Here is an 18,324-nt window from a genome sequence, read left to right as displayed (position 1 = left end):
CAGGCACTTGCAATGGAAGACTTTCATGTTGCAAAGCCAAAAATTAGATGGCTGAGTTCCTCCAAGGCAGAAATGGTCAATATGCACTTTTTGTGTCACGTGAGATATTCCCTGAAAGTTTAATGGAGGCATGTGTGAGTGAATAAATGAGAAACATTACAGAACTGAAGAAAAAGGGAAAGAGTCAGAATATTAATGTTAGGAAACACCATTAAAATCACCAATCTTTCATCACCACAGAAATCTCCACGTTTTCCTGCTTTCTGCCTGTAGACTCTCTCGTCCCAGAGGCAGCTCTGTTGAGAATGCTCCTTTACCCTGCATTGACTGTGTCCCCCTGTGATTTCCACTCGTTAGCACTCCTCTTTCCATCTTTCTTTCTGTAGTTTCACAGCAGCTCAGGAATAATGCTGACAAGCAGTACCATCCTTCTAGGGCTCACGGGGTCCTGCAAGAGACACTAATAAACAAAGAGGTTGCAGAACAGGGCAGGGGCCTTGCTGGGTGATGGGGAACCCCAGGGAGAGCTGTGGGGGGAGAGGCACCTGTTTGCGAAATGGTGGTCAGGAAGGTGCCAGTTAAACTGAGCCCTGCAGGTTGGACAGGAACCAGAGAAAGAGTATTTCAGGCAGAGAGAAGAGCAGAGACCCTGAGGTGGAGGTGAGCTCAGCTTTTTCTGGGAACTGAGAGCCAGGAGCTAAGAGGAGGTGTGGCAGGGCCCGCGCATGCAGACCTGCCTGTGGGGACCTATCAGGTGTGCGGATTTACCCTGACCACCCTCAGAAGCCACAGGGAGCAGGACCTTTGAGGGGCACTATACAGTCTGATTATGGGCTTGACCCAGCGTGCTGACCGCCCCTGAAGAACGAACTATGCGGTGATGGGGGAGCAGGTACAGCCTGCAGTGGACAGCAGTAGACGGTAGAGGGGTGGGCAGGGTGGTGACTCTATCTGGTGGTGAAGTGGATGTGAGGGTAAGGAGGCGGAAACGAGCGATGCCCTGGAGCGTCTCGAGCAGGACCAGCTCTCACCCATCTTTGTGCCCCTCTGATCCAACTCTGGGGCATCATCAGCATCAGGCGCTTTGTAAGTGTCACCTGAATGAAAGCCAACTAAAGCTAGCCTCCGGTGGCCCCTCCCACTCAATCCTGCATGCCACTTTTGCCCTCTGCATCCTAGTGGTGCCCTGCAGGTTCCCAAACTGCCCCTAGAGGGCAGTGCACTCCCCTCACTGAGAACCAGGGCACTAGGCTATTGTTTAATCTTAAGAAATGAGTGTCTCCTACCTCAGTGGAACCCCCTAGACCTAGAGACTCAGCACATATACATGTCACATTCCAGTAAGTAGGAAAGGGGAGGAGGAGGAAGGGAGGCTGCAAGGGGTGACAAGGAATTACTCAGCCCACCCTCCGCCAGTGGCTTCAGCCCTGATCAAGAGCTGCACCCTGCTTGGGTGGAGTTCCTGCCTGCTTCTCAGCAGCCTGATTGGTGGGTGGGCATTACTCTGATTATTATTTATTTGTGGACGGCCCGCTGGGTCCCTGTTGGAGCAGTGCACGCAGACAGGCGTCCATGGGCTTTGTTATGGGTCCTCCCACCTGCCCTCATACTCAGGGATTTGCATAATGTTGCAACACTGTGACAGCTTTCTTTCTTGCCTGGCACTTGAGAGCTTAAAACTTACTATGAATCATAAATAATAATAATTATTATTATTTGACTTGCATAAAGCCCTGTGTGGGAAGGGTAGTATTAGCTATTACATCTAATTATTTAATGTGGAAAATTATCCACACTGTATAAAGAAGCCGGTGAGAGAGTGCACTGGTTCCATCTCCATTCCTGCCACTGGGAAAGAGAGCCGACCAGAGCGAGTCTGGGAGGGGAAGAGGGATCCCCAGACCCACGGAGCTGTGTGTCACCCCGCCCCGCCCCCCCAACACACACACACACACACTCACACACTCACTCACACACACACACACATATATACACATACACACACACATTCTCACACACACACACATATATATACACACACACACTCACACACACATACACACACTCACACACACACACTCACACACACACTCACACAGGGAGGCCCTGCCAGAGCTCCTGCTGTTGCTGCAGGGCAGGGCGGAGCCTTCCAGGTGCAGGAAGCAGCCAGCACTCAAACATCTGCAGCCGTCCTAGGACAGTCACAGCTGTCAGCAGGCACCGAGTACTTCATGCAAGGACTCAGATGACCCTCTCAGACCCTCTGGGGTGTGCACTGTGCTCACCCCATTTGACAGAACAGAAGCAGAGGTTTTGGTATCATGCCTGCAAAACTCGAGGCTCTCCTCTGGAAGGGAGGGCTGTTGCTCATTTCGGCCCCATTTGGTTCTGTAAAGCGGGTGTAGGTTGCAGTTCTGATGGCAGTCCTGCTGTACCTGTCCCTTTTCTGAGTAGGGGTCAGCTCATTGGGTCAGGAAGGGCATGGCGACTATAGGATGGGCCCTGCCAGGACCGGGTTTGGAATGGTCTCCCAGGGTCCAGGTCAGCTGGACTGGGCAGGAGAGAATTCGAGACAGGCACAGGGATGCTTCTGCTTGTCCTCCTGCTGCCCGGGCCATCTGGGCTCCGCCTTCCCTGCCTCTCCACAGGCTCACTCTGCGCATTTGAACGGAAGGTCGCCTGCATACTTGCAGTGCAGCTGCTGGCCTCGTCCCACTCCAGGGATTTGTGGATGCAACACCCCACCCTGCAGTAGTCCTCCACGGAAATCAGTTCACGGCCAGCCTTAGCGTGGAGCACCCGCCCTCTGCTCAGGTGCTGACCGAAGCAGACAAGGACGCTCCTGAGGTTCCCTGAGCAGCTGAGTCTGTCCCCACTGGTTTCATCCGCTCCTGGGGGAGAGGCTGACAGTGTCGGTCTGGCCCATGTCTGTGGTGAGATCAAAGAACAGGGGCCTTTAGCATTTTCCTGGGGAGGGAAAAGCTTGATCTCAAAGAAGAATCAAAGCAGTTTTCCAGATCACAGTGTACGTTCCTCTGACAGTTTCAGGAGGATTACCATCACCCACCACTTGGGGCCCCCTCACCGGCAGGTGGACCCAGTCCCTGCCCGCACCCCTGCTTGTCCTCCCAGTGTCCAGTGTCCCGCTGTCTGGGGCTGTGTTGCATTGTGAGCCTTCGGGCACTTCTGAACCAACACGTCGGGGTGGGAGCAGACCGGGCGGGCAGTGTCCCTGTGGTTCCAACCGCCAGGGCCCCGAGCAGCCCTGTGCTCCTGTGACGCCTTCTCCACGAGACAGCACTCGTTTCCGTGATTACTGCTATGCCTAAATGGCTTCCTAATGCAATACAATTCATATTATCTCCGCTTGGTGTCAGTTCCCATGGTGTTCTGTGCTGTGCCACGGGATTGGCTCTGCTCAGACACATGCTGAGATGTGGCCCCTGGGCCTCACTCCAGCTGCTTCACTGCCACTACCTGGTTCATCCACTCTGCCCATCTCTCAGTGCCACATCCTGAGCCCAGGAAGGACCCCTGTGTCCTGGACCAGGGCCCTGCTCCCCCCACACCACCACCCTATCTGCTCACCTGGGCTTTGCCTTCCCCTCTGTTCAACCCCGTCCCCCAGAACTAAACCTGTGACTCCTCCTTAGCAGATCACCCCTAGCTATCATGACTATAGCTAACACCTATTAGAGCCTACTTCACAGGTGCAGGGCTAAGTGCTTTACAGATACTCGATTGTAATCTTCACCATGGGCCTGTGGTTATCCCATTTTATAAGTGAAACTGAGGCATGGAGAGGTTATGTTATGTGCTCAAGTTATTTGCTCAGCTAATACATGCCAGGGCTAGGTTTTGAACCCAGACACCCTACCCCCTGAAGATCATGCTTGTAACTGCTACGCTGCCTATTTCCACTTGGAAGAGCCCCAGTGATGGAGGTAAATCAAGGCACAGATAATCCGGAAGAGAGGAAAACTTCAAATTTTTGTGCATGCAAAATGCATCATATGATGCTTTTGCCACAATTTTTTCCTTCCTAATCGTGATTTGCTTAAGCTGCTATCAGTGTGGTCATTACCTCAACCCACATGAGCCTGTGAGTGGAGGGCCAGCGGCACTTGGGAGAATGGGTTACTCCCAGGGTGTAAGCAGTCCACAGGGATGCTGCTGCTCAGTCTGGGCTGTGAGGACACAGGACGCTCCTGGATGGCCAGAGGAGAGGCCCATCTTCTTGAAATGAGAAATATACACACTCTGTAGGGTTGAGGGGGGTACATGGGGAAGGCCTCCAACCCTGAGTGCACCGTCCCTTCCGGACGATCAGGCCTGCATGGCTCTGAGGGGTTGGGCAGGAAGAGGTTTGGTTTACCACTTCAGGAGGAGCCAGAGAAACCTTTTCCTAACCCTGACCTCTTCCCTATCATCGGGGACCTGTCACCAGGAAAAGAAGGAGTGACAGGCACAAGAGAAAAAAACCTGTGATATTTTGTCATCCTCTTTCCTCCATCATACCCCTGAAACCCACATTACCTGTGATTTCCAGCAGATGAGGTGGATGAAACAGAGGTGGGGGCAGAGAGAATGGGAGAGAGAGAATAAGAGAACACAAAACCCTTACATTCCAGAGTATTTAGGGAAAAAATAATCTTCCAGGCCCTGCCTGCTTAGGGGTTTGTCCAGGTATCTCCCTTGGACAATCTGCTGACCAGTGGGGCTCTCGGCCTTGTTTCTGGGAGGGGGCGTGGCATGCTGGGAGGCAGGGGCTATGGAAAGCGTGGGAGGAGGCGGCTGACCTGAAAGCTGGACCTGACCCTGTCTTCATGGCCCAGGGTGGAAGGCGGATGGCCTGGGGGACAGAGGGACAGAGGATGGGCGGATGGGTCAGCATGAACAGCTGCTGCTTAAAGGGATCCTGTCACTGACCCCACACACACACACGTGCTTCCTCACCCCTGCATTCTGGCTACATGCAGATGTCCTCAGGACTGGGTCCACAGGAGCCCTTGGCAACAAGGACACTGGCCGGTTTCTGCAGCCAGTGGAGACCCAGGCACTGGGCCCACCAAGGAGGTTGCCATAGACCAGAGAAGTCAATCAGAAGCCTCCAGGAGCACAGCCTGTTGAGGACAAAGGCGAGGCCTGGGGCATTCCTCTCCACAGAGCCCAGCCAACCCCGTGCAGGCGGCCACGAAGGGATGAAAGAGGCCCGTGGCCAGGGAGGACCTGACTGTGCTGTTTCCTCCCGTCTGCACGCAGACACCTGCAGGAAAGAGGGACGAGCGGTGCTCAACCAGGGGGTTGACAGGGTCCCTTTAGGTCTCAGCCCCTCCCCGGGGGCTCGCCAGCTGACTAACTGTGTTAACCTCCCCTTTGCCTGCTCTCTGCCTCTCTCTTCCTTTCCCTTTCCTCCTCTCAGAGGTGTTGCAGACCAAGGCCAACTCACCCATTTTGTTTCAGGTCTCTGGTGGATGACCAAATCCAACTCATCCTCCTTTCTTGGGCCCTGAGCCTTCCACCTTCCTTCCTCTCCTCCTGCCCTCCCACCCAAATCGTGTTTTGTTACCACGTTTCCTAGGCGAGACACTGAACATCCTGGACTCTGCTCTGGTTCCTGTTCTCTCCTTCCTCTTCCTCAATCCCCCCCCATTCTTCCCTTCAGAAATAGCTCTACCCACAAAGACAGTGTTCCTATTTAGAGATAGACCCCCAATGGTTTCCAAAACCTAACTTTACAACACAAGCATGCTCAGAGTTCATATGGGGTCTTCACCCTTTACTATCCTCCCTTCAAAATCAGCGCTGTCCATTTGCCCTGAGAACGGCATCTGAGAACCTGCAAGGGAATTGGTTGTTTCCTGCTCATGACATCTGACTTAAAGGGAAGAGAGAGGTCCCTGTCGGCCTCAAAGGCTCTGATCTATTCAGAAAAATATTCTGGGAAGCCAACAAGAAAGCCATGTATTCAGGCTGACCCTCACCTCACCCACGCCCTGGCCAACCTCTGCTTCCCCAGTCTGGCTGTGCAGAGTCTCCGCAGTGGCATTCTGTTTTCTTTTGGCAGAAGTGCCTGGGAACCGAGAGACCCCTTTCCCTGTGACCTGACCTCCCACACTCAGAATAACAGGCCTAGGACAGCGTGTCTTGCGATCCCTCTGGAAGGAGGGCATGGCTGGGAAGTGGGGAAGTTAAGGGAGCTGGATAGAGCCAGGAGGAAATGGAAGAACACAGACTCTTGGCTCTTGTGAGTAAAAAATAAAAAGGGAGAGTTGGCAGTGTCCTAGAGAGCTGGGGAATCTCGGAGGAATGCTGATGCTCTCGTGCCCACTCGCCAATCTCTGTAGTTCCTTCTGGAAGCCCCAACAGGTGGCCTAGAGAACAAGAAAATTTGGTCCTGCTGCACAAATGTGCTCCAGCCCTATTTTGCTCCTTTTGCAGACATTTCTTTAAAGACTGAAGGAGCAAATGTCCTTTTTAAAGGAAGACAGGTATCTTTAAGACTAGATCCTTTCCACTCTACGCATTGGAAACGTGGCTGTCCTGTTCCTGGCGTTTCCTAAGCCGCGAGCAGATATTCCATGTGGTCTCTAGACTTCACGCCTCTCAGAGAGGCAATGGCCCACTCTGCGTACAGAGCTCACCCACCCAGGACTCCTGGGACCCTTGAATCTTGGACAGCCTATCTTTAGGTTGACCAGTTGTACAAGCACCTCAGAAAAAGTGTTTTAAAAACAGTCATCTTTTCCCTTTCCTAAATATGGTGGAAAACAACAAATTCTATGTGTACAAGGTAGAGTGGTGGCATCGAGACACTCCCTCCCCTTCTGTGCCGAAATCTCTCCTGCATGGCACTTCTTCCTGAAGAGCCTGTACCCATCCATACCCTCCACCCAGACTGCTCCCTCTCAATCCAGTTCTCAGAGAAGGCTTGTCAGAGAAGGTGCGTTCACTTTGGTGGCACCTGCATTTCAGTGGGACCCTAAATCAGAATGAGGATGTTGGGAGAGGAGCCTGGGGCAGGTGTCCTGTACTACCAAACCACGAGACTGACCTGAACTCTCCCCTCTCAGTTAGGAAAGCCTTGGCCAGGACAGAGCTACCCCTGAAAATACGGCAGCATGTCCAGTGCTGGGACAAGGTGACCCTTGTTCTATCTGCGTAAAGTCCAGCTTTTATAGATGTTGTTTTAATGATATGGTCTCCTGGTTACTGCTGAGCTTTACATGAGTCCCCTCTGAGCCCAGATGGCCTGGCTACCCTCCTGGACCACACTGATTTTTTCTCTGTAGTTCCCAGATCATCCCCAGGACCACAGTCCATTCTCCTCTAAGGGGTCGTCCAGCTATGCCCCTTCCCTCGCTCCAGACAGGCCCTTCTGATGAAGAGAACTGGGGGCATAGGAGACGCTGAATGTGTGCTGAGCAGAGAGTCCCACCACACCCGGCCCCCTTGCAGCTTGCAATGCCTGCGCCCACTCCCGCCCTGCGGGGAAGGAGCAGGGCCTCGGTGCAGGGGGCGGTGGGTGGGGCGGATCCGGAGGCAGGGCAGCCCGTGGGGCCACAGGAAGTCAGGGCAGGATTGGAGGCGTTGCCTCCTGGCCACCCCTCCCCCCTTTCCCGCCTGAGCTCCTGGGCTCCCCGTTCGGAGAGGGTGTCTGAAACTCCTGCAGCAACACTGAGGTGCCGACGGTGGTTCTGATGGTGACTGTTGCTCTGTTCTTGTCTGTCTAATATTCCTTTTTAATCCCCGTCCTGCCTGCCCCTCCCTTATGTAGGGTTACTTTAGTGATCCCTGGAATGTTTTTGACTTCCTCATCGTAATTGGCAGCATAATTGACGTCATTCTCAGTGAGACTAATGTGAGTATGGCTCTGCCCTCCCCAGGAAAACTCTCCCTTCCTTCTTCCTCTGCCTCCTGTTTCTCTCTCGCTCTTGCTCTCTCTCGCTCGCTCTCTCTCTCACCTCCTTTTATTATTTTTTTAATTTCCTGTTTTTTACCCCCCACCCTCCAGTCATGCTTTTTATTGAACTTGCCGTCGTCCTATGAGGGGGAAAAAAAGTGGGAGCTTCTCCTCCTTTTTTTCCACTTGTCCCAGCTCGGCCCTCTGCGCCGGGCCCAGGAGCTCGGAGCCGAGCGGAGGGAGCAGGTGCCGGAGGCCCCGGCTGCACTGCCAGGGTGCCGCCGCCCGCGTAACCTAGGAACTAACCCAGCTTCTGTCAGGCCTCTCCACCCTGCGAACGCCAGGTTACCCAGGTTTGAGCCACCAGGACTGTAGAGTGGTAAGAGAGTATTTAATATGCCCACGTAACCTCTTTCTTTTCTCATTTTTTTTTTCTCTTCTCTCCTTTCTTTCATGCCTTTTTTTTCCTTTTTTTTTTTCTTCTTCATTTTTGTTTTGTTTTTCTCCTCTGTTGTTGGTTTGTTGTTTTTTTCTCTCTCTCTCCCTCTCTCTGTTCTCTCTTCTCCTTTCCTCGGCTTCTCTGCCCCATGCAGCACTATTTCTGTGATGCATGGAATACGTTTGACGCCTTGATTGTTGTGGGTAGCATTGTTGATATAGCAATCACCGAGGTAAACGTAAGTACATGGCGTCTGGACCCAGCTGTCCATGCCTGCTCTAACACCCATCGTCTTTCCCCCGTTTATTGTTTTCCTTCATTAAATTTCTCCTTCCCACATCCTTATTTTCATTTAGTTTTCTTTGTTTGTTTGTTTAAATTGCTTTAAAAGATTTTTTTCTTATTGCTTTATTTTGAAAAAAAACTTTTTTAAACTATGGAACGAGTTAGGCGCCCCCTTTCCTTTATGTTTTGATTGCTGCATCTTTCTCCCCCCCCCCCCCTTACAATCCACCTGGCATGACTCACACTGTATAGGAGGAGGCCGCTATGGGGGTCACGGCGTGAGGACACCAAGGGACACTTCCAACTCCTGGGCAGCTGCTGGGACGGGGACCCAAGCCCCTTTCGCCCCACCACGCTTCCAGAGCCCTCCTTGCCCTTCCAGCCACAGGCTCTGGAAGGAGCTCTCTCCAAGCAGAACCCTTAGAGAGCTGAGCTCGGTCGGTCTTTCCCTGCATTGTCAGCCCAAGGCCAGGCCCATTGCCTTTGCAGTAAAAGGGCTCCTTCCGATACAACATAAGTAGCCCGTACAGGCAGCCTGGCCCCTTCAGGCTCATTTGGGAAAGAAGCAGAGAACCAGTCGTCTTCTGAGTCCTGCTTGCACCACCCCACTTCTCTGGAGTGGCCAAAGAGCCAGGTGGCTGGGTGACCCCCCCAAGAGAGAGCTGTTCTGAGGTCTCTTCTCCCCCTTTCTGGGGCAGCGGCACCCCCCTCCCACATGAACCTGCCCGGAGAGCTGACTCCTGCACCCTCCTGGTTCTCTCCCACCCCCATCCCCCTCACGCCTGCCCTGGCTCCCTGGCCTCAGACTGACCCCAGCCCCGCGCTCCGAGGCCCCCCGCCAGCTTCCCCCGGGAGCCGCCTCCTCCTATACAGTTCCTACCAGCTCCTGCACATCCTCTGTTACCCGGCACGTTGAAACCTCTCTCTTTATCTATAGGAAGCCCTCTGCAGTTAGCCTGTCACATGTGTTCATTTTTGTGTCATAATCTTTCCTTAATTAAGGGACTTGGTAATGTTTGCACAAATCTTTGATGCACTGAACCCAGAGCAGATGCTGTACAGTTTTGATCAAAGATGTTTGAAACTGCCTGACCACCGACACCATCTCCCCACTGCACCCCCCATCCCCTATCCACTTTGTATTTTGCTCCCAATCAGTTGGCCTGACATGTTATTTTATCTGCCTGATCCCCCTGGTTAAAAGCCCCTGTCTGCTCCCCACCCAGCAGATGGACACTGGAGGAGGCAGTCACACTTCCCATTCCCTCCCTCAGCCTCTTGTACCCTCCCTGTAGCTCCAGATTCAGGTACCCCTGTCTCCCAGATGCCCAGAGTCGTCTCTGTCTCGTGGTGTGTGCGTGTGTGTGTGTGTGTGTATACACTTGCAGATTATTTTAAAAAAAAGTCTTCTTATGCACGTCCCCCTCCCCTCACACCCTAGCACACCATTCCCGAGCACTCTACCAGTTTGCAGGCTGGACGAGCCCTCGCTGTATCCCAGGTGTCAGTCAGGGCCATGAGCTGCACATGCGTGTGAAAGGCCAGACCTAGTGCATGGAGCAGGCACTGTGCCACGCTCTGAACAGACAGCGTCCTCAGGGAGAGGAACAGGGAGGAGAGAGTGCAGGGGGCCCTGCCTCCTGAGGGTGTGGTTCTTCAGACAGCAGTACAGATCTGTATAAACCTGTGCTGGGGACCTGGAGCATGATGGGTAGCAGGAAGGCAACAGCACGCTGCTCCCCTGCACCCAGAGAGGACCCCAGCTGTCCCAGGGGGTCCTCTGAGGATCTCACTGTTGGCAAAGCTCACATCAATACGCAGCCTGCCATTTCCCCCAAAACTGTTGATGTTTTTCAAAGAAAAACGAGGACAGCTTTTTAGGGTATGAAATTTTTACAGAAAAAAAGTGGCTATGTTGGGGATAGACAGGGAGGGCGCAGGACAAGAATGAGGCATGACGCCACCATGCAGACCCTCCCACGTGTGCCTGGTTTTCTAATGATAGTTGCCCTGGCATTTGTCTCATGCATTCTGAACTACCCTGTGAGTGTGTCAGGCGAGAACAATCACCCCCACTCTGCCTATGCTGGAGATGCTGGCGGGAGGGGAAGTGCCTTTCTGTGTGGCCCTGTGGGGACCCGGCCTCCTGGCGTGCCCACTCAGCACACTTGGCCCTGGGCTGAAGTGCCTTCTGCCTCTAACCTGTGATGCCCTTTTGTGATGAGCGTGTACATCTCACATGTCCCCCTTTCTGCACTTCAATCAGCCGGGCTTTGTTCAGCCCTTAACATTCTGTAATTTATATTTTAAATCACCAACCATGACTCTTTAAAATATTCGAAACAAACAGACAAATGACCGATCAGCCTGCCCTTGGAGTCAGGACGCAGCGCTGCCCCTCCCAGCCGCCCGCTGTCCCAGGCGGAGGTGCTCGTCACTCCTCTAGGCTGAGGAGCTGGTGAAGGGTCACACGGCAGCGCCGTCTGGAGACTAAGTGGGGACAATGTGTGTGATGGAGAGCAAGGGGAGGTGTCCTGGGGACCAACACTTCTTTCCCTCCCATACACTGAATGGCTTGTGAGCTGAAGGACAAATGCCATGTCTCCCAAGGCAGGAGGGTAGTGTGGGAGAGGAACAGGGCTGTGCCTGCTATCAGAGTGGGCACATTGCTGAATCTTGCTGCTTCTCCTTGTAAAAAACAACTTATTTTCTCACCTCTCCAAGGGATATAGTGAGATTTATTGCACTGGGTTTCGAAGCTCAAGTAGGAGCATCTATTTCAAAACTTTGTACATCATAAAGTGCTATTGCATGGAAGAGATGGTGGCACGCAAGCAAATGACATTTTTTTCCCACACAATCCCTGCTGGAATAGCTAAGAGGGCCTAACCCTCTCATCTAGTATCTAGCCAATTATATTTCATTATAACTTACTTCCCAACACCATTAGAGCCCTTCTTTCCCAGGAGTGATTAGACTCTCGGAGACAGTTGACAGGTACAGCCAGGTGAAAGCAAGCACAGCTTACTGACTGCTGCTCAGAACCCAGGCCTGGACAGGGCTGTCCCAAAGCACAGTGCTGGAGCGACCCTGCACTCGGGCAGCAACCAGTGTTCTGATGAAAAGTTATATGAGCAACAATGCGTGGCCACAGAATCAGTCCTCTGCCTCTGCAGTCCTGCCTGCAGGCCACAAGCAGTCCATGGGGCTGGACGCTCCCTGGTGCAAGGGCGTTTACAGCTACAGGATGTTCTCTCTGGAGGGCATTCCAGCCTTCCCAGAATTTTCTAGTCTCACTGTCATAACAAGATAGTCATTCTTAGATAGACATATGCTCAGTGTGTCCGTAAAGTCATGGTGCACTTTTGACCAGTCACAGGAAAGCAACAAAAGACGATAGAAATGTGAAATCTACACCAAATAAAAGGAAAACTCTCCCAGTTTCATACCTATTTAGTGCAGTTCTATGTGGGCTCACGCACAGATTTTTTAGGGCTCCTTAGGTAGCTATCCTGTATAGCCTCTACAAACTTGTCACTGACTGATAGCCTACCAGAATGGGGTTTCTCCGCCAAACTGCTGGTTTCCTTCAACTGCTTATCCCACCGAGTAATGTTATTCCTATGTGGTGGCGCTTCGTTATAAACGCGCCGATATTCACGTTGCACTTGGTCACGAATTCGAATTTAGCGAGCCACAGAACACACTGAACTTTCCTCTGTACCATCCACATCTCAACTGGCATGACCGTGGGCTGCTCCGCTGTATACACAGTGTTATGTCATCATCTGCGCATGCGCACATGCTGCCACATCATCCCACAGAAACTGGGAAAGTTTTCCTTTTATTTGGTGCAGATTTCACATTTCTGTTGCCTTTTGTTGCTTTCCTGTGACTGGTCAAAAGTGCACCATGACTTTACGGGCACACTGTGTTTTGGCAGGAGTTTACAGTTTTAGACTCCAGGGAATCTGTGAGGGCTTTTCACCTGTAACTCATCACCTTTGCCTTTTTTAAACCAACAGAAATCAACTCTCACTTCCCTCACTTCACTGCCATATTCATCCTCATGCCCTTCAGTGTCCCTCACATTTAAACCCAACTCCCCTGGAAGGCCTTTGCCTTCCTCCTGGCTGTTACTCCTCTCCCTCTGGGAGATGGCTTTCCCACCAACCTCAGGAACCAGAGTTCATTCATTCATCCTACCATCTTCATCGTCTCACCACCTGTGCGTCAGGTACGATTTGAGGCACCTGGAATACATCAGCTCATAAAACGAAAGCCCCTTCCTCATGAGCTGGCATTCCGGGGTCGGGGGGATGATCAGATGGTGAGCCATGCAGTGGGTACAGAAAAGAAGGAAATCACAGTCTGCTGAAAGCTGGTAACTGCTTTGGAAAAGGAAAAGTGTCGAGTGAGGGGGTCATAGGTGCCAGAGTGCTGTTTCAAATAAGCTGGCAGTGAGGAGTTACCCTGCAGATATCTAGGAGGGGAGCTTCTGGGGCAGGAGGAGCAGCCACTGTGGCCTGTGCAGAATGAGCAGGGGGGGAGGAAGAAGGGAGTGGCACCAGGCTTTGGATCTTAGGCTAAGGGAGAAGGGGAGACACTGGTGCCTTTGAGAAAAAGCGTCCTGTAATCTGACTTAACATTTGCAAAAGATGACTTTGCTGTCTATAGGAGTCAGGGTAGAAACTAGAACACCACCTAGAAGGTGAAGATGGCCACCCAGGTGGGAAGGGTGGTAGCCTGCAACAAAGCAGCCCAGTAGAAGTGGTAAAAAAAAAAAAAAGGTCAGATTCTCAGTCTGTTTTGAAAACAGAACTAACAAATTCTCTTTAACAGGCTAGTTGTGAGAGTGGGAATAGGAAAGAGGCGTCCAGGATGGCTGTGAGGTTTGGGCCTGAGCGGTGGATGGGTGGAGCTGGTATGAACCGCAGAAGACAGGCGGAGGGGCACACTTGCAGGAGGAGCTCAGCTGGGACGTGTGCATCTCACTTCCCAGTGGGGATGACAGGTGGACCGTGGACACACAGTCTGAGGTTGGGACACAAAGTCTTCTGCATAGAGGTATCATAGAATTCAAGGCCGTGACAGTGGTGAAGAGCCCCAAGGGAGGAAAGACAGGAGAGAGACAGGGTGGAGTGGGGCGGGGCCTCCAGTGTGAAGAGGGCGGGACCCTTCGTGCTCAGAGCTAGTCTGTGGTTCCCTTTATGCTCACTGGGGGGAGATGCTTTTGAACCCTCCCGTGTGTGACTGGAGGTCACCATGAGTCCCCTCCTTGTATAGCTAAGCTGGGTTCTGCCCTTCTCCTCCCTGAGGTGGTACCTAGTTCTCAGGTGGAGGCTTCCCTTCCTCTGTGCTGGGCCAAAGTCCAGCATCTTGTCCCTTTAAGGAAGCCTTCTGGCCTTCCTGTATTTCTTGGGTCTGAAATTATATATTTCAGAGGGAAAATCCAGAGACATAACCCCTGCAGTTGTTGATGGAAGTTCTTGGAGCATCAGAAGTGCTTCCTGACATCCCAAATTGCAGTCAGTTTGTGCCTAGTCAGCTGGTGTTCCCAACACTCTTTTTTATCACTCTGTATTTTAGTCTTTTACAATAGAGAGTTCTGAGAGGCCTGAATGTCGCATTGTGGAGACAGAGAAATATTCCCAAACTGCAAACTAAGTAACCTGTGTTCTGTTTTCTAGCACTGACACGATTAAGCCATGTGATGTAGAACAATTAACCCCATTCTCTGGGTTCAGCTCCCTTGAATGCAGATGGGGGAGGGGGCAGGTCGAGTTTGCTCAGAGGGCCTTTGCGACTCTACCACTCCTTGGTTCTGAATGGGGCATGTTCTGGTTGTGTGAGGCAGATTTTCATTGCTCCCCTCCACCATGCCAGATTCCAGGCCTGAGGTGGGGTTCCTTCCATGAAGCTCCCCAGGCCATGCGGAACCCGCTCCCCTGGCTTTGGGACGGCCCCTGCGGCAATCCTCCCGAGAGAAGGCACTGTGGGAACCTTCAGGCTGAGGAACAGGACAGAGACTGTGTGAGGCCTGGGGAGCTCCTGGGAAAGGTTCCCAGGGAGGAAAGCGCTAGAGGACTTACTTAGGAGCCAAAGCCCGAGTCCACAGAGTGACCGGAGCAGGACAATACAGTAACAATGGTCCTGGCTGTGACCTTGGCTGATTAGAGCAAGGTGGGGCTGGAGGGGGGCAGCAGAGGAGGGGAGAGGAAGTGGTGGATGCTCTTAGGTGCCAGCCTGCCGCCAGGACATCACACACACAGCTCAATTAATGCCTCAGAGCACTTATTGTCCACAGGAGGAAATCAAGGCGCACGCAGGATAAGCAGTTTGCCTACAGCTAATGGGTGCAAGACGAGGATTCAAATCCATTTCTGTGGGAGAGTTGAGTCTTGCATTTCTGCAGAGCCCTGGGTCAGACTGGTCTGGGCATGGCATTGCCCAGGGCTGCTGCCACTCACAGGTCCTCTCTCAGTGTGCTCCCAGCAATGTGGCCTGGGGCAGAGAGGCTTAACCTAACTTCCCTGTGCCCGCGGATGCTGCCAGTGCCGGCCCAGCCCTGGCTGGCATGGGAATGCTTGGACAGAAAGCTTGTGCGCACCTCATGTTCATGCGCCTAATTAATGGGGTTCAGAGGAAAAGGGCAAGGTGAGTGTAAAGCAAGCCCACCTGACATCTGGAACTTGTGATGAAAATGGGAGCCGGGAATAAGAGACAGAAAGCAGAAACAAGACGGGGTGTGTCTCAGCTGCAGGGTGCACCCAGGTGTGCACATGTGGGGTGTGTCTCAGCTGCAGGGTGCACCCAGGTGTGCACATGTGGGGTGGGGCTCAGCTGCAGGGAGCACCCAGGTGTGCACATGTGGGGTGGGGCTCAGCTGCAGGGAGCACCCAGATGTGCACATGTGGGGTGTGTCTCAGCTGCAGGGCGCACCCAGGTGTGCACATGTGGGCTGGGTTGCAGCTGCAGGGCGCACCCAGGTGTGCACATGTGGGCTGGGTTACAGCTGCAGGGCACACCCAGGTGTGCACATGTGGGCTGGGGCGCAGCTGCAGGGAGCACCCAGGTGTGCACATGTGGGCTGGGTTGCAGCTGCAGGGAACACCCAGGTGTGCACATGTGGGCTGGGTTGCAGCTGCAGGGAACACCCAGGTGTGCACGTCTGGGTTGGGGTGCAGCTGCAGGGAGCACCCAGGTGTGGTGTGCACATTGAGGCCTCCCAAGTGCTGGCCCCAAATCCTCCTTATCCCAGCTCCTGAAGCCAGTGGTGTCTTCCCACCATAGACTTACCCATCAGCACGACTTCTAAACAATTGTCCCTTCCTGGCTCCCATAAAAATAATTAAGTTTGGCTCTTGCTCTGTCTTTGGGGTCTGGAATAAGGGGAAGCAGCCTCCTGAGTCACAGTGTTGGCTGCACATCAACTGCACAGGGTTGAGTCAGAGAGCTCAACCAGCACACTCCAATCCTCTCTCCATATTTCAACCCACAGTGCCTACATGGGCCCTCGGCCAGGCTCTCTTGGTCTGCCTTTTCCTGCCCCCGCCATAGCAGGAAGGGGCCTGGAATGGCACAGGAAACATAAGGCTGAATACCTTCACCCCCTGCCCCAGAGTGGTGATGAGGGGTAAAGGCAGAAAGATGCAGGCAGAAAATGGATTTGTCCAAAAATGTTAGAGGTGTTGCAACTTTGGAGACCTCCAGCCCAAACCCATCTGCATTGATTCCATGAGCACAAGCCTGTACCAGCTGGGTGATCCCCAGATGTACTGGTTTTACAGACAAGGACACTGGAGGTGGAGGCAGGAAACAACTTGCTCATTCTCAAGGTCAAGCCAGAATTTGGCCCCTAACCCTCAATCCTGCTTGTTTAGTGCAGGGGGCTCACATGGTGATATTACCAGATATTCCCTAAATGACAGTGGTCAGTGTGGCCTGGGCTGGTCCTAAGGTAGATTAAAGTAAGATTGGTGGTATCAAGCCAAGTTGCATGGGGCAGTCTTTCCCCTTGGCATCTCCCTATGCCTCTCCTTTCCCTTGGCTGGGTCCCTCCCTCCCAGCTTCTTCATCCCCATCCCACAACAAAATCAATATGACCAAAGTGCCATGTTTCCCATACACTAATTCATACTAAGGTGGTAGTGACTGACTCAACAAGCTATCCTTCCAAAAAGTAATGTTACCTTTAATGAGGAAAGGGTAATGCTCAAACTAAGGATTGAATATCTAGTATGTCTAATATAAAACTTTCAGGAACATGACATCCGAATGAGGAAGATATTCCCCACCCTCTGCCATTTTATGCCAGCAGTTTTCTCCTCTGCTTGGAAATAATATTGGCCCTCAAGGTATGTAGCAGAGCAACCCCCCCCTCCTCACAGGAAGACAGTGTGTGACCATCATGCCAGGCAGTCCAACTGGAAATGGAAGGACCATTTTAAAAGCCCAGAGGCCTCTGAAGGATGGGTTTTGGCTGTGTGGGCAGCAAAGGAGCACTGTGAGGTCAGACATGGTAGTACAGATGGCCTGATAAAGCAGGCCCGCACAAGCAGGTTTTCCCAAAGTTGTTGCCTTGAGAGGCGTCCTACAGACTTGACCCAAAAGGTCCATGGAAACCTGGGTTGGTTGGTTGGTTGGTTTTTAGTGAGAGAGGAACAGACAGGAAGGTAGAGGAATGAGAAGCATCAACTAATAGTTGTGGTATGTTAGTTGTTCATTGATTGCTTACTTGTTTTTTTGTTTGTTTGTTTAATGGGCATCTGATTTGGGTTCTTAATTTGGCTGTTTGATTATCTGACAGGTAATCTAAGGCTTCCTCTTGCCCTCTGCCTTCTGACCAAGACCCCTGCACTTTTGTTTTCCTCTAATTTCCTTTCCTTCTCTATCCTCACCTTTTCTCTCCATGTACAACCCTTTCCTCTCACCTAAAACAAGAGTGGGAGGGGCTGCCACAACACACGCCCTGGTGTGACCAGACAGCCATGCGGGTCTAGCCAGGTCCGTTCCTTTAGTTCTCATGGCTGAGCAAGCTCCTGTCAGCTGCATTTGCCAGGAAGCTTCTAACACGAAAGTGCCTAGAATATTCCACGAGCTAGTAGAGAGAGAGCTACTACACCTCAGGCAGGCTCAGAAATGCCCACAAGTGCCCCAAAAAGCATCGCTATTTCTATAAACACTCATTTACTCCTGGTGTGTGTGCCCCACACTGGGAATGACCTGTTTTCCTTTGCTTCATGTTTCAGTTTCTGGCTCTGTCTTAACTCTTGTTCTTTTTCTCTGTCCTTCTGGGGCCTCTCTCTCAATCTCTCTCAACCTCTCTCTCTCTCTCTCTCTTTCTCTCTCTCACACACACACACACACACACACATACACAGAATTCTTCCGTGTTGTTAGCACTGATCACAGCTGATTTCATCCATTTTTCCTTCATGGGTTTCCTTTGTTTGAATGACTGGACACCAGCTGTCCTTCCCAAGGGAAGATAAATGGTAATCAGTCTTGTTTAGCGTGAGTCTCTGGCAGGTAAACAGCACCTGGGGAGACATTAGCTTGCAGGTGAATAACACAGTGATTCCTGCAGTTAAGCTGCTTCTAGCCACATGAGCCAGCCCTGGGGCAGCTAATACTACAGGCTGACCACCACCGTCCACCCTGCGCAGTTTAGTACACAAACGCAGGAGGAGCGCAG

General features: G+C 52.3%; 1 protein-coding gene across 12 annotated transcripts in view; it reads left to right on the top strand.

The window, feature by feature from the left end:
- The window catches only part of CACNA1C (calcium voltage-gated channel subunit alpha1 C), a 786,403-nt gene that overhangs the window by 683,810 nt on the left and 84,269 nt on the right, over positions 1-18,324 (top strand). For 5 of the 12 annotated variants that reach the window (XM_066258227.1, XM_066258226.1, XM_066258223.1 and 2 more), the window contains one exon: positions 8,497-8,580. The exons of 1 other annotated variant lie outside the window; for it this stretch is intronic. In XM_066258227.1, the coding sequence (XP_066114324.1) occupies positions 8,497-8,580 (84 nt within the window). Of the gene's footprint in view, positions 1-7,777; positions 7,862-8,496; positions 8,581-18,324 lie in introns of all 12 variants that reach the window. 6 more of the 12 variants (XM_066258219.1, XM_066258220.1, XM_066258229.1 and 3 more) reach the window with 2 other exon arrangements.

Source organism: Saccopteryx bilineata, chromosome 2, assembly GCF_036850765.1.
Source record: "Saccopteryx bilineata isolate mSacBil1 chromosome 2, mSacBil1_pri_phased_curated, whole genome shotgun sequence".
Classification (NCBI taxonomy): domain Eukaryota; kingdom Metazoa; phylum Chordata; class Mammalia; order Chiroptera; family Emballonuridae; genus Saccopteryx; species Saccopteryx bilineata.
The sequence above is the reverse complement of the archived record's forward strand: the minus strand, read 5'-3'. Positions and strand labels throughout refer to the sequence as shown.